Below are 15,106 nucleotides of genomic sequence, written 5' to 3'. Positions count from 1 at the left end.
CAGAGGATGTTAAGAATTTGAGGAAACCTGAGGAAGTCTAAGCAGCAGGACTGACATCAGAGGAGAGACATCCTGAGATAAGTGAGGTACTAAGGTTACAGCCAGGGAGAACCAAAGCAAAGGGCAGAGCCAGGGGGACGAAGGAGCCACAAGGACCCCAAGATCCACTTTGCCCAGAACACCACACGTACTCACAGCTCAAAGTAACAAATAAATAAATAAACATGGGAATAAGCATGGTCAGGGGTCCCAGGGGGCCAAACCCACCCACACTGGGGCCGTTCCATGGTATTCCAAAGGTGGATATGCTGCCTCTCCAAAAGGTAATAACTGCAACTCAAAAAATGTGCCTCTTTTCCAGCCAACAGTGTGAACAACAATGCAAATTAATTCTGCAGAAATGCTGAAATGAAGAACAAACCACAGTGAAAGCCTTCAAATCACCTTTTTCATTGTGATGGGGAGAATGTAGTATTAGTGAGGAATTCTGAAATGACTCTGGAAGACAGGATTTCTGTGAGTACAGCATGAGCATTCCACTAAAGGTCACTGTTTCAGAACAATTCAGCCCTACATTTCCTCTGGGAAAAACTGACCTGGGACTTGCAGCTCTTTGCCCTTTGTCTGTACTGCTCACCACTCTTTTGAAAGCTGTTAGATGGGATTAGTTAGGAGCTGGGTGAAAATAATCCCAGCCCATTGCTCAGTTTCAATGGACAAGAATTCACAGAAAGTCACAGAAATCATTGAAAACTGTTTAATGAAGCACTGCAATCTGCTTGCCAGTTTAGAACAGCTCTAGTCACAAAAATCAAATATAAAAGCTAACCTGAGAAGTGTACAATGGCAGATACAAAATTCAACTGGAAAAGAAAGGATGCTCTCTATAAAATAGTTAATTAGCTGCTAAGCACTAAATTAACAGAAGTTACTTTAAATGCTTAAATTAATATTTTCTATGACTAACTAGAAACATCCACTGGTTAATCATCATCATGAATCTATCTCTTTGTTCCCCAGATCTATCAGTTTATAGATGCCTAATACCTTGTCTCTGAAGCTTTCCTAAATGCTGTATTACTCCTGGTTTTGATGAGCCAGCTCTGCTTAGAAACAGATGTGCAGAATTACAAATGAGAAATCTGATCTAGGATTTCTTCACACTATATAAAAAACACTTCTAATTTACTTTAAAAAAAATCTACGCTGAAAAATGAACATCAAATTACCAGTGCCTGGGGGTTCTCTGTTGTGAGAAGCATTACAGTGAATAATTTGCTGAAAATAGCAATTAAAAAAAAAAAAATTGAGAAACCAACACACTGGAGAAAACAAATGGCTTCCAAATTCATAGATTGAAAAGTACAGGAAGTTGTAAGAAATAAAACCACGCTTCTTTTGAGATTCTGAAAGAAGTTGAAGTCACAGCAAAAGAGGGAAAATGAGGAGGGTACCAAAAAAAGATCCTCACTTCGCAGTTAAACACAAATACATGAAGGAACAACAGCAAAGTTTCTCATAATCAACTTCCTAAACACATTTGAGCTCGTAATAAGTCCGTTTCAAACACTTTCAGAGCAGGAAGGCAACATCTCTGCCTGGAAAATGTACGGTCAATGTAAGAAAATTGTATTTAAGCTCCAGCAGAAAATCCCCATGAACCTCCCCTGTGTTTGTTTTATTACAGAAGAATCACAGGGTTTGTCATCCTGCTGGAACCATTTCTAACAGGGGATGTGTTGAAGGACCTGTGTCCAACTGAGTATCAGAAGAGATAATAAAGGGAATAAAATTACTGAAAATTTATTAAGAACAGACGGTATTCACCCAAAAAGCTGGAGGGGGGAAGTAAACTGGTAAACCACTAACTGCCTGATTAGAAGAGAAGAGATGAAAAAATTGAAACTTTTCTAAGAAGGTTGATCCATAGAACTACAAATCAGCTAGTACTGGATAATTTGGTTTAAATAAAAATATGAAATTAATTAGTGGACACTGCCTATATAGCAGAAAAATGTCCAAGGGCCCCAGCAAAAGGATGGAATCATTAAAAAACCTTTGAAGCAACCAAAAACCATGAAAAAAAAATTAACTGCTTGATCCACTTGCTTTTTGAAATTAATTTCCACTAGGTCCTTCCCCAAAATCTGATCTTGACAAGCAGCTGTTATCAGATACCTGGACACAAGCATCAGAATTCGATCAAACAAAGAAAGATTCTGCTCTTAAGTCTAAACATGATGATCCTGACAACTAAAGGTTTAGGTTTTAATGAAGTCTCTAAAATCTACGTGATTTCATTGCATCTACCCAATGCAAAGAGATTCTGGAAGCTTAATGCACATTACATTTCCAATTATACTGTTTTATTTTTAAGCAACCTATGGGATTTGATAGTGCTGAAATATGATGTAATTAACCAGAATAACCTCAAAAATAAGGCTGCTGCCTACAGATACCACCATAATATCATCTCATTAACTAAAGATCTAAGATTAACTATTTAAGATCTATGCTTCTAAGGAACTGGGGAGCATTAACTTTCTCTTTCCACATGAATTACAAAAACAAGGCAAAATCCCAAATCCCCTATTTCCACTGCAGTCATTGTAACCTTACAATTTGAAGAGGATGGGATTTTTACCATGTCACAGTCTTTTAACTTACTATTCTCCTAAGCTCTTGAGGAACTTCCAATTACAATGCCCCAGTTCACTGAGATTTTAAATATTCTCTGTCTCATAAATGGGATTTAATGAAGGTTCTGACTTGAAGTCTATTTTCATTCATTTTCACTAAATGATGATCTCACAGAATTAAGACATCTCTGTAATAGTTATCTGTGTTCTGAAGAGAAGAATTACTACGCTGTTCTTAGTACATCATCATTGGGAAGTGAATTCTTTGGAAGCAGAGTCTTCTCAAAGCCATGATAGAGAACCACCAGCATGCTGGGAAAGTGAACCAAGAATCCAGGGCTGGGCAGAAATTCTTCTTCAAAGTAATTAACAGAGGAGAATCTTCCCAGATCAGAGTCTTCTGTAGACAGAAAGATTCCAAGTATGTAGCATTTAAAAGACAAGGGAAAGGTGGCTGAATTTAAAACTGAGATTTGGGATTTCTGTAACTGCTGTCTGTGAGTCCCAGCAGACTAAAATGTGGAAGAGCAGAGGGTGTGCCCCCCTATGATCTCTGTGAAATGGCCAAGGGAAGCTACTCAGTGTTTAACACAGACAGAGCTCTGTGCTGAAGTCTGCTTTAGTAGATTTAAGCGACTTAGGCGGTGTCTGACACTCAGTCTCAGGAAAACATCCATACTTTGACACAGACTTTTCACCCAAGAAGGTTTTCATTACATGCTCAGTTGCTAAACCATTTTAGTAATAGTACAAGTTAAAACTCCATACCTAAGTTTATTCTAAGACCAACAGTCTGAAAGCAGTAATACTCCTATGGGTGCAGCATTGAGTATGTATCACATTACACCAGGAACTTCTCCATTAACTGGAAACAGATGCACAGAGAAGGATCCTTATTAATATGTAAACAGAAGAAGACAAGATAATGTTAAAAATCCTTTGCATGAAACAAGACAACAATATCTACTAGCACTGCTCTTCAACCCAGGAGCAAAGAAAATGAACAATTAAAAATAGATGAGGAATAATTCTTTAACTGATTGTGTTTACCCTAAAATTGGCAAACAGATTTCTGCAGGAACAAAAGAGATCTGCTCTTGGACAAATAATTACACCTGGACAAACACTGAAACTTCCCATTTGTAAATCTAAGGAGATACTAAGGATTGAAAAATGTGGAAGAATACATGCACAGTGAGAAGAGGTGACTATCTGAAAAGGCATGCTGCAATGGAATGGAAATGAAAATGCAAAAAAAAAGTATGAAAATGAGACTTTCATCTTACAGGCCAGCACTGAGCAGCAGCTCTGCTGAAGCATAATCCATCATTCACAGCTTATCATGGGCATAGAAGCTACTGGTTACAGAAGAGCAACTCAAAGATATTTTCATATTTCTGTACACAGCAACAAAAGCTGAAACACCCCATAACGAGCCCACTCAGAGTTAGCATTGCTAGAAAGCAGTTTGTTATTCTCTCTGCCAACGTGGCTACCAAAAACCAGACATTGCAACAACAACTAAAACACAGTGTTTGGCCTCACAGCAAGCCAGCTCTCACACTGATCCTGCACCTCAAACCTCCAGCCAAGCGAGACCGGGATTGGGAAAAAATCCACCAATCTGATCCACCAAGGGGTAAGTATTTAGTAACAAAACAGGTCCTGATACAAATGATTCCTATCCTTCTGCAAGGCCTCAGCTTACTGAGAAACACTGACACCAACTCTGAATCTTGAGAAGTAACTCAAGCATTTTCTGAGAAACAGGAAAGCACTGTGTCTGTTTTCCCAGTCTGCCCAGTACCAACCAGCACAAGCGAACCTGACTGATTTTCCTGCACCGTGCTCCCTTCTCCCCATTAAAGTCACACTGGTTGTTTGTTGAACAGGAGTTACTTTAGTAAGAAAATTAGGGAAAACACGTATCGTGTTAAATTCTACGCTGCATGCACTCCAGAGAGTCGAGAGGATTAATTCTGCCAAGTGCTCTGATTCCCTGGAGCATGGAGCTGTGAGTACACACGGAGCAGGGAGGCAGGCACTGAGCACTGTTCAGTTATGCATTGTAACACTGAGGTGAGCTCTTTAAATAGAGCTAGAATTTGCAGAGGATTTAAACAGAAAGCATGCAAGAAGCAGCAGTTTTCCCAAAGATTCCCCAGAATTTGCTCTGTGAAAATCCAGCTTAAGTGGTGTCCTCAAGTGAAATCTCCAGTCTAGAATCTGGAACTCTTTTCATTCCTTATCACCACTGTCAGTCCTGAAGTTTATTTTTAGGTACTTTGTCACATAAATGTTCTGCAACAGAAAAAGTTTCAATCTTTCCTGATTTCCTGCTGTTCTGAAGAGGACATTAAGAGATGGAACAAAAACCGACAGACCTGTTAAAATGAGGCAGTGAGCTTTTAATGATTTTCCTTTTTATCTGACAGCTCAGATCATCTCTCATTTCAGTGGGGAATGAAGAAAATGCTCTTCAGCTTTTTACCCTCCCACTTGAGGACAGACCTTTCCCAGCCATATTCAATAATCCCATTCTTCCAACTTCTTGGGTTCACATTAGAAGAAGGGCACCAGTACCCAGCACCTCTGGTAAGAGTTATTCTAGTAATAAAAAGCTGCCCCATTACTACTTTCAACACAGATTATTACTTTTTATTCCCAATGGAACGACAAGTTTATGAGCAAATTAATCAGTCTTGAACAGTATTTCTCAAAAACGCATGCACTGGAGAAAACAGTTTATCAATCATGAACTCAAGGTCCAGTCAGACCCAAACAGACATCTGTCACAGCCACAGTCATGTAAGAAGACTGTGTGAGGATGAAGGAAAAGTTACTGCCTGGGAATCTCCACGGCAGTTGTGTCAGATCTCAACACTGGCAGGTAGGAATAAACCCTTAAGTGTAATCAGTAAATTTATGAATAATTCCATGTTGGAGACTGGATATGGCTGTTCTACCAGAAAGCAAAGCTTCCCAAATCCTCCTTTGAACCAATGAGCACGTAAAAGAATGAGGGAGTCAGCAAGATTACCAGGATTTTGATGAACTCTTCAAGAAGATCCCTACCCAAAGGCTTTTCAGGGAACTGAGCTGCTATAGAATGTCCCCTTATGCACTCAAATAATTGATTAAAGGAGAAAAAGCAAAAGGTAGGAATAAACAGTCAGTTCTCACCCAGAGAAGAAAGGTGAGGTCACTCACAGAACCCTGCAGAAAGACGTGCTGCAAATATTCACAAACCTTAAAGAACACATAAAAATAGCACAGTAACAAAGAGTGCTGATGAGACAAAGCTGTTTGGAGCAGGGAATTAAAAATTGACTGCAAAGCTGCTATGCACAACATGTTCTATCAAGAGAAAGTGGCCAAGTGACAGAGGTCATTCTACTCCAGGTAAATACAAAATGCTTCACAGGAAGAGCAGCCCTCAACTTGATGGACACATGGAGAGGTCTCTGATCGAAGACCACAGAATCCCAGAATGGTTTTGGGTTGGAAAGGACCCTAAAGCTCATCCAATTCCACCCCCTGCTATGGGCAGGGACACCTTCCACTAGACCAGCTCATCCCAAGCCTCATCAAACCTGGCCTTGAACACTTCCAGAGATGCAGGGATGGGGCAGCCAACAGCTTCTCTGGGCACCCTGTGCCAGGCCTCACCACCCTCACAGGTGAAGAATTTTTTCCTAATATCCCATCTGACCCTGTCCTCTGGCAGTGGGAAGCCCTTCCCCCTTGTCCTGTTATTCCAGGCCCTTTCCCAAAGTCCCTCTTCAGCTCTTTGGGAGCCCCTTTAGGCACAGGAAGGGGCTCTGAGGTCTCCCTGGAGCCTTCTCTTCTTGCCTTTTTAAAAATGGGGGTTATGTTTCCCCATTTTCATTCAGTGGGACCTTCACAGGATGCCCATGACCTCAAATACAATGGACAGCAGCTTAGCAACTTCATGTGCCAGTTCCCTCAGGAGCCACAGATGCATCTCATCAGACCCCACGGCCTTTCAGGCGACTTGGATCATCTCAAACCTTGTCTCCTACACCAGGCAGGTCCCTGCCTTTGCCTCCTGTGACCTCAGCAGTGATGCTGGAGCACTTGCCAGTGAAAACAGAGGCAAAAAAGTCACCGAGTAGCCTTCTCCATGTCCTGGGTTAGCAGGTTTGCCCTTTCCTTACAGAGAGGGCCCACATCTTCTCTAGTCTTAGCTTTATCACAGATTACCTATAGAATATTTTCTTGTCCCCCTTCACACCCACGGCCAGATTTAATTCGATCAGGGCTTTAGCTTCCCAAACGTGATCTCTGTCTGCTTGGACAATTTCTCTATGTTCCTACCAGATGACCTGCCCTTGCTTTCACCCTCTGTAGGCTTCCTTTTCTGTTTGTCTTTATCCAGGAGCATCTTGTTCATCCATACAGGCCTCCTGGCACTTTTCCCTGACTTTCTCTTTGTCAAGGATGCAGCAGCTCTGAGCTTCAAGATCCTTCAAGAAAAGAGAACCAACAGCTACAGCAACTTTCTCTGCAGGAGCGGAAGAGGCCTTGAGAGCAAGGAAAGCTCCCAGATTCAGAAAACATGCAGAATTCTTCACATTTCCTACAGAAAGGAAATGACCCAGGAAGGTCTGACATCTGTGCCCCTCTGAAGCTGCCCGCTGGACAGGTAACTCCTCTAAGTTGCTTCCAGTTCAGACAGATTCACTCCTTTATTTGTTCTTCATTAAAGTAGACTGAGATATGCCTTCATGAAAAAGAGTTTTTCTTTCCAAAGAATGTTCCCAAATTCTTTCATCGCCCTCATGGAACTTTATAGATTCTTTCCAATGTAGAATAGTTGTCTTTAATTCTGGACAGCGTAACTAAAAGCAGCTGCAGCAGCTACAAAAAACTGAGTTGCTCAAGTCAAACTGCTCCTACACAACGTTCATCCATCTCCTTTACAGCTCATTATTTACCATCCCCTTTTCCTCTGTGTCACCAAGATATCTTCATGAGACAGGATTTTCTGGTTTCTTTCAGGTGACTAACCAGAGTACATGGAATGAACAAGGGATATTCATAATGCCTTGACTGAAATCCAGTGCTGCTGCTTAGGAACCTGCTAGCCAGTCTTTAACTCCTTAATGTGTATCTTGTTTGTGCTCTAACTTGTCCAGCATTTTTACATTCTTAGCATGGCAGGCTACAGGAGCTACAGAATTTCAATCAGAACACCCTCACCAATGAAACCTGTACTTCTGGTTTTTGTGTTAGCTTGTCATGATCTCTTTTCAATAATCTCACAGGGCCTCATAATAACATAATTCTCACATTTAGTTCTTGAAAAACTGAATTATTCCATCATTTTTCACGTAGCTGATATCAAAGTGACAAGCCCACAATTACCTGCATTGTCCTGGTTATTCTTTTCATAGACTGGTGCAGGAACTGTCTCCTGGAGCCCTCTAAGATGAGGGAGAAATCACTGTCATTGGTTCAAAGTTCTCTCTGGTTCCCTAATTTTGTGCCTTTTTTAAAATGTGAATTACTCACAATACTGAACTCCAGTATTGAAGCAGCTATATTTAACAGTCATCCAAATTATTATTTGAATAGGAGTTTGTATCACCACAGAATTGATCTGGGGAACAGGAACATGTATTATTATACCCCAAAGGCAGAACACTTTTTTCTGCTTGCTGTGACAACTCCATCATTTCTAGCAATCAGCAGGAGGTGGAAACAGCAACAAGGAAGGGGAAGGGAAATGGCTTTGTCTAAGGCAATCATTCATTCTACGTGAATAGAATGAATTCTACATCACAGAATATTCCACATGAATTTCATGTAAAAAAAAAAAAGTAGAAATTTTAGAATTTAGTAAAATTTTAGAAAAAAACCCAGAAACTGACTGCCAAAACCACAGCAAAATCTGCAACTGCCAGGCAGAAAAGTACCTGCTTGGCTGCAATCTTTTATCTTCTGGATCTCCCTCAAACAAGAAGTCTGTCTCTCCAAGATGGACAAAGCTATTGATTTAGTATCTCAACTTTCTCTTGTGTGCAAATTGGAAAACTTAGAGTGTATTTTATCAGAGGGGATCTGGCAGCTGTGAGTGAAAAGCTCTGCTCACATCCTGCTGGTGGAATGGCCAGCAAACTTGTTCTCTAGCTAATTACCTACAGACATTCTTGTTTAACCTCACAGCAGAACCTGCTCTGAGGGTTTGTTTCTCTTTCTCTGCAAATCTCTCCACCTCAGAGCAAAAGAGGTTCTCCTACACCACACTCCCACTGAAGAGGAACTCTCACCTCAGCAAAGCCAAGCTCTTCTCACCTGCACCTCAGGAGATACCAAATGCAAGGCTGTAAAAGGTAGTGCACAAACACCACAGTCTCCACATGCAATTTAAACAGAGCTTTAAAATCTTATTGATTAGCAGCTTGGGCCAGAACATGGTTAGCAGGGCAAAATAAAGTCACACAAAATATGGGACACACTTGAAAATGCAGAGTACTGACTGTACCTTACAGATCTTGTACAGAGATTCCTGACCATCTCCTTCTGTATCCTTAAAATAATCATGTGCTGGATAGGTACGATGGATATCTCGTTTAATGACACTCTCCTGAGCAGAATCCTGTAAAAAAAAGAGAAAAATGCTGACACATTAACCCAGCAGGAGTATAATTAAAAGTAACATAATAGAAAATTCAATGTGTACTCAACATGGATTATTAGATAACTGCTTTACTGACTTCTCCTCCAAAAATGCTCTGAGAAGAAACTGAAAATCCTTTGTAGTCTCTTATGCAGTTATAGTTTGACAGCTTAACAAGAGCAACACGGCATGTTTTCTGTCCTGCAGGCTTAAGGTTCAACTTTAGAACTCCGAGGAAATTACCAGTTATTTAATTGTTGGTGTGTTTTTACCACAGATCATATACTCACCAAATTGCTCTGGCAGTAAAAAAACCAATTAAAAAAAAAAATAGGCTGTCTCTGTCTTGCAAGCTTAAAGCTCCTAATTTGAAATGCGTATGAATAAAAAGTGTTAATTAAAAACTCACAAAGAATTTCTATAAGAAGATGGGAATCACTGATTGCTGCAAACAGAGCTGACAAACACCACTGTGTGGATGAGGAAGTTATATCAAAATGTCAGAGCTGGAACTACAACAGTTAATTATCCTCAGGTTCCAGTGAGCTGCACCTTTAGGTTGGCAAATATCAAATGGTGCTTTTCTCCATTACCTTTGTAATCCTAAAGGAAAAACCAACAAAACCCTCTCCTGTAATTTGGAATATAAATCCCTTACAGATAACCTTCCCCTTGAAAACAGAGTATTTCTGTTACAGAAAAGCTGCTAAACTCTCAGATTGTGACTTGTTAACCAGGGTTCTCCATAAAAAAGCATCTTTACACCTGCTGGGGTCAGCAACCAGGTAATCTCCCGAATTTAGGTTTTCTAATTCCATGAAGTCTCTACAGTGAGCCTGTGCCACACAATAATGCAGCTGCCTGGAGGGCTCAGCCAGAAGTCTACAGCAATTCCCAACTGCAGTTCCCTTCTGGATCCTTCTGTAGCCAAACACTCAAAGGAATCCCCCTGGGGTGGATCAGGCTGCCCCAGAGATGCAAACCCACCACTGCATTTCTCCATTCCCCTTAGTGGCACCTAAGGAAATGGATGCCAGAAGCTCAAACATCACCTCGTGCTTCCTCCCTAAAGCTGATGGCTTCTCTGACTCTTGGCTGTCATTAATTTGTCCAATTACAATGTTCTAATGTTCAGTGAGCTCAACTGCAGCTTTCCCTTTGCTTGACATTAATACCTCTAGTACCAGAAAGCAATGTGATCTGTGTATTGTAAAGTCATAGAATCCCAGAATGGTTTGGGATGGAAAGGACCCTAAAGCTCATCCAATTCCACCCCCTGCTATGGGCAGGGACACCTTCCACTAGACCAGCTCATCCCAAGCCTCATCAAACCTGGCCTTGAACACTTCCAGAGATGCAGGGATGGGGCAGCCACAGCTTCTCTGGGCACCCTGTGCCAGGGCCTCCCCACCCTCAAAGGGTAGGACTTCTTCCTAATATCCCATCTGCCCCTGCCCTGGCAGTGGGAAGCCATTGCCCCTTGTCCTGTTATTCCAGGCCCTTTCCCAAAGTCCCTCTTCAGCTCTTTGGGAGCACCTTTAGGCACAGGAAGGGGCTCTGAGGTCTCCCTGGAGCCTTCTCCAGGCTGAACACCTCCAGCTCTCTCATCTATCCTTTCCTCATAGGAGAGGTGCTCCAGCCCTCTAAAATGCCAGGCATATTTTTATGTGCTATGAAAAGGAAAGCTTACAAAGAAAGGTGATGTTTTTATTATGCCAACTGGAACCACTGGAGAAAATAAACACGTTTTTATGCTTTCACCGTGTTAATCATGATTATTCTCAGGACATCTAAGCACTGTGCAACTATCAGCAACCAAAGCTAACCCCACTGTCTGAATCATGAGCAACAAAACACAGACTAATAACAAAAGTTTTATAACAAGCAGTTCTCTAATCAGACTTCTTTAATGATTATTTTCATCTACACGGCTTCCAAATACCAGAGAGGCTGAATAACTGCAGTCTGCCTCCCAGATCCACCTGACCATTCAGTTAAATTGTGAGAAAATGCCTGGAACAGCATTTAGGATCTACCAGCAACGTTTCAGGATCTATTACAGAAATGTGTGACACGCATTTTTCAGCACGAACGTGAGAAGATCCAGGGACAGTTCCAGGAAGCCCACAACATCCAGCACACACAAGGTTTTCTGGTCAAGCTGAGACACTGAGCTTGACTGCCCTGTACATCTCTTGTCTTGACTTGGGAAGCCAATGTGTAAACTGAGCACACAGAAGGTCACAAGGAGGATGCCCAAGGTAGGGCCAAAAATATTTGTGTAAAGGCCCAAATGCACAGTAGCTTTTACTGAGTTAAAAGGAGCCTGAAACAGTCTTTGTTCAGCCTTATTAATAAAAGATGCTTCTAAAACACCTACAGGAAAACAATTAAATGGGCCCAAAGTAAGATCTACACACAAAGACTGCAGAATTAACTCCTCCTCAAAAGACAATCTCTCTTTGAAGTATGATAAACCCATCATGTAAGAAAACCAAGGCATTGGTCTAGAGAGAAGATCAGCATAGAACTACTTCTTAAAATATATCAAAAATACTTTAGTAAGTTTCTGTCTTTTTCCAGGTAGAGTTTGTTGATAGCACTGTTCTCAAGTACCAAAGCACATGAGTTCACAGACACCTTAATTTAGGTTTTCAGACCATTTTTATTCCTCTGAAAGCCATGGAAAAAAAGCTACGGTGAGATGGCTATCAAGGCATTCAGGGTTCTATTGATCTTACTTCTAAAATTCATTTCAGTGCTGCCAACTCAGAGAAAATAATTCTACTGAGGAAAAGAATTATCTTCACATGTCAATGCTATGACAGCTGCCATGCTACTGAACAAGTTCTGCCTCGAGTTGTCTCTCTTCTAGAACAGCTGAATTTCTGCAGTGGAGCAACTGTACTGGAATGCTGACTCCTTGACACTCCTGCCATTCCCAGCTATCAAGAAGCTGCTGAACATGGGCAGCTGATGCCAGAAGGCAGATCAACACAGAAATAAAACAAAGAGAAGAGAAAACTGTATTGAATAAATGTTTAAGGAAAATTAAGGGTACACAGGCAATCACAACTAAGAAATTCAGGGCAATCTTTATGCAGGTACTTCAGGAATTGTTTTTTAATTAAGAATATCTCACACACACTCCCAAAAGAACCTCTACTCATTTGTTGTCACAAGTAGACCCACTCTGGTGATGAACTGCAATTAGGGAGCAGAACAGACCACTGGAGGTAGAGCCTTGTTTCCTGTGTTCCAAGAACTGGAGAATAAGCACTGTATCAGCCAGAAGAATTTATTAAGAAAGAGAAATCTCTTGGGGCGTAACATGAGACTCAGTACTTGCCCCACTTTTACCCAAAATTACTTTTATGAAAGCAGGGACATCCCTAATGAAAAAAATTCCAAAAGCAGTCAGCCGAGTTTTCCTCACTGTGCAGCTGCCTGCATTACAACTTCTGACTTAATATGGAGAGATGCAGAATTACAGTTGCAATTAAAGGAATTCATGGGTTTAATGTGAGTAGTAAATAAATGATAAACCAGGTAACAGGTGTCTCAAACCTGGCACTCAAACCGAGCAGCACTTCGGACCTCAATCTCCTTGTGCTCCATTTCCCTGGTTAATAATAATTCCCCATCTCAGTGGGGTGTTATGAAAATCAATTAACATCTGAAGCACTGAAATACTGTAGTGATGAGTCCTGCACAAATGCCAAATAGGAGAATAATAACTCCAGCCTCAAATCCTGATCTGTATGGTGTCTAGTAAGGCACAGGGTTACACAAAGCAATAATAGTAAGGGGAAAGAAAAAGAAAAGTAAAGCATCTCATTAGATATGCACTATTCCTTGTGTACACAACCAGGCAGAGATCCCAGGAAGAAAACAGCCCAAAATGACAGAACTATGTGTGATCAAGAATGCAGCATTATGCACACAAGCAGGCAATTTTCATACTGCACTTCACCTCCAAAGGCTTCTCTCTTGTTGAGCATTTGATGGGGTGCCCTTTCTTCCTGGACCAGGGTAAGAGAGCAGAGGAGGCTGCTGTTCTGCTAAGTTCTTTATTTCACAGTCTCACAGCTTTCTTGAAGGCAGAGTTTGAAGGGGGTTACATGATAAAGCCAAGCAGCAAAAGCAGGCAAAAACATCTTCTTCTATATGCTCCATATATTTTTTCTTACAGAAGTGTGGACTATATTTGCTAACTGACCAGTAAGATTAACACACGATTCTAGTTTTCCTTTTCTTAACCTATCCTGATCTAATTCTAACAGTCCTAAGCCTTACACCAGTGTTACATAGGTATTACACAGATTTGTGTATACAGTTTCTATCAGCTCTTATTGTTTATGTGAACATTCCATCTAAAAAATGTGAACAGTATAATTCTATCTAGATTTTGTCTAAGGTAAAGAATTCTGTGAAAAGGTAACACTGCTGCAGCAAGAACTGTGTTTAAGGTCTCTGCTGCAGCTTTTTAATGTTTAAGGCACTCAGCATATATTTCTACTAAAGGTTAAAAATCTGTATTTCTATTTCACTTTGGTGTGGCTTCATGTATCTCACCTTGTCCAAAGGTTTTAATTCAACCCCCGTGCTTTGGCTTCCCTCTGGGCTTGAGTCCAGAGGAGCTTCCACTCCAACAATCTCTAACCTTAAACTCATTCAAGTTGGGTTTTACCACATGTGTTTACACACAAAAATAGGATTTGCATTTTCTAGTGAAAGGTATTGCTACCCATGGCAGGGGGTTGGAACGAGATGAGCTTTAGGGTCCCTTCCAACACAAACCAGTCTGGGATTCTCTGTGCTGGAGACTCAGTTCAAGTTCACCTGATTGGCCCATTTAAAAGGTCTGCATCTCTGCTGGGGCTGAAACAGCTGATTTTGCATCACATTGTCCTGCCTGTACTTCATCTCCTCACTAGCTAAAAAAAAAGCCAGATCCAGAGTACCAAGAAAAGTAAGAAAAGGGAAAAAAAAACCAAAATGGGCTTTCACTGACTAAAATTACCATGCCCTGGCAATCGGGTGTGTCATGCTTCTTAAGGATTACATACTGGAACTTTGCTATGTGTTGTATGGAAAGTAAAAATTCCTAGGCCAACACAGACATTCACCACTTGTTTAGCCAGGATGTGAAAACACACCTTCTGCTGATACCCAGAGATGGAGGTAACCTCAATAAACCGTCTCCTAGTCCTGAAAAGCCATAAATTTAAACACTGACTTGCCAGCTGCATGTTACTGACATTATGACGTTGTTTCAGTACCCAAGTGTTTGCTGAAGGAACATATTTTTGGCATATTATTTATTTTGTTCCTTGAAGTTCTTTGTGGTTCTGTGCAGTTCCACACACACATGGGAATATGAGTATTAACTTTAAACCCTCTAACACACAATCACAAACAGGCAGAAAATACAGAATACACAAAAGTGATGAGGTCAGTCAGCATGGGTTTGAAATGATCTGCACACCTAGCACGTAGCTCTGATCCCTGTTATTACTGATGTCCTACCAAATTCCTGCTCTCAGGGAAATCTGACAGCACACTGTGCCAATACATCTTATACACATCATCAATCCCTTTCCTCTCCTCGTTTTCCATATGCATTATAACCCTCCAAGTAGAATGTGTGATCCAGGAAAATCCCAGGTTCCCTACTAATCAGTATTTGGAAAAAAAAAAATAAAAATCAATAGCTCTTCCTTTAAAAGACATTGAATAAAAGATGATGTCTGGCTTATGCTCAGCTCCTTCTGTAGTGTTTTTGTAACACATACCTTGCAGTTCAGCTCTTGTCTATAAATAC

At 41.0% G+C, this 15,106-nt stretch overlaps 1 protein-coding gene across 7 annotated transcripts in view; it reads right to left on the bottom strand.

Annotated features, from left to right (window-relative positions):
- RABGAP1L (RAB GTPase activating protein 1 like) overlaps positions 1 to 15,106 on the bottom strand; it is a 243,198-nt gene that overhangs the window by 103,474 nt on the left and 124,618 nt on the right. For all 7 annotated transcript variants that reach the window (XM_039556022.1, XM_039556018.1, XM_039556017.1 and 4 more), the window contains one exon: positions 9,148 to 9,261. In XM_039556022.1, coding sequence (XP_039411956.1) covers positions 9,148 to 9,261 — 114 coding nt within the window. The remainder of the gene's footprint in view (positions 1 to 9,147; positions 9,262 to 15,106) is intronic.

The sequence above is a fragment of the Corvus cornix genome, chromosome 8 (assembly GCF_000738735.6).
Source record: "Corvus cornix cornix isolate S_Up_H32 chromosome 8, ASM73873v5, whole genome shotgun sequence".
Lineage (NCBI taxonomy): Eukaryota > Metazoa > Chordata > Aves > Passeriformes > Corvidae > Corvus > Corvus cornix.
The sequence above is the reverse complement of the archived record's forward strand: the minus strand, read 5'-3'. Positions and strand labels throughout refer to the sequence as shown.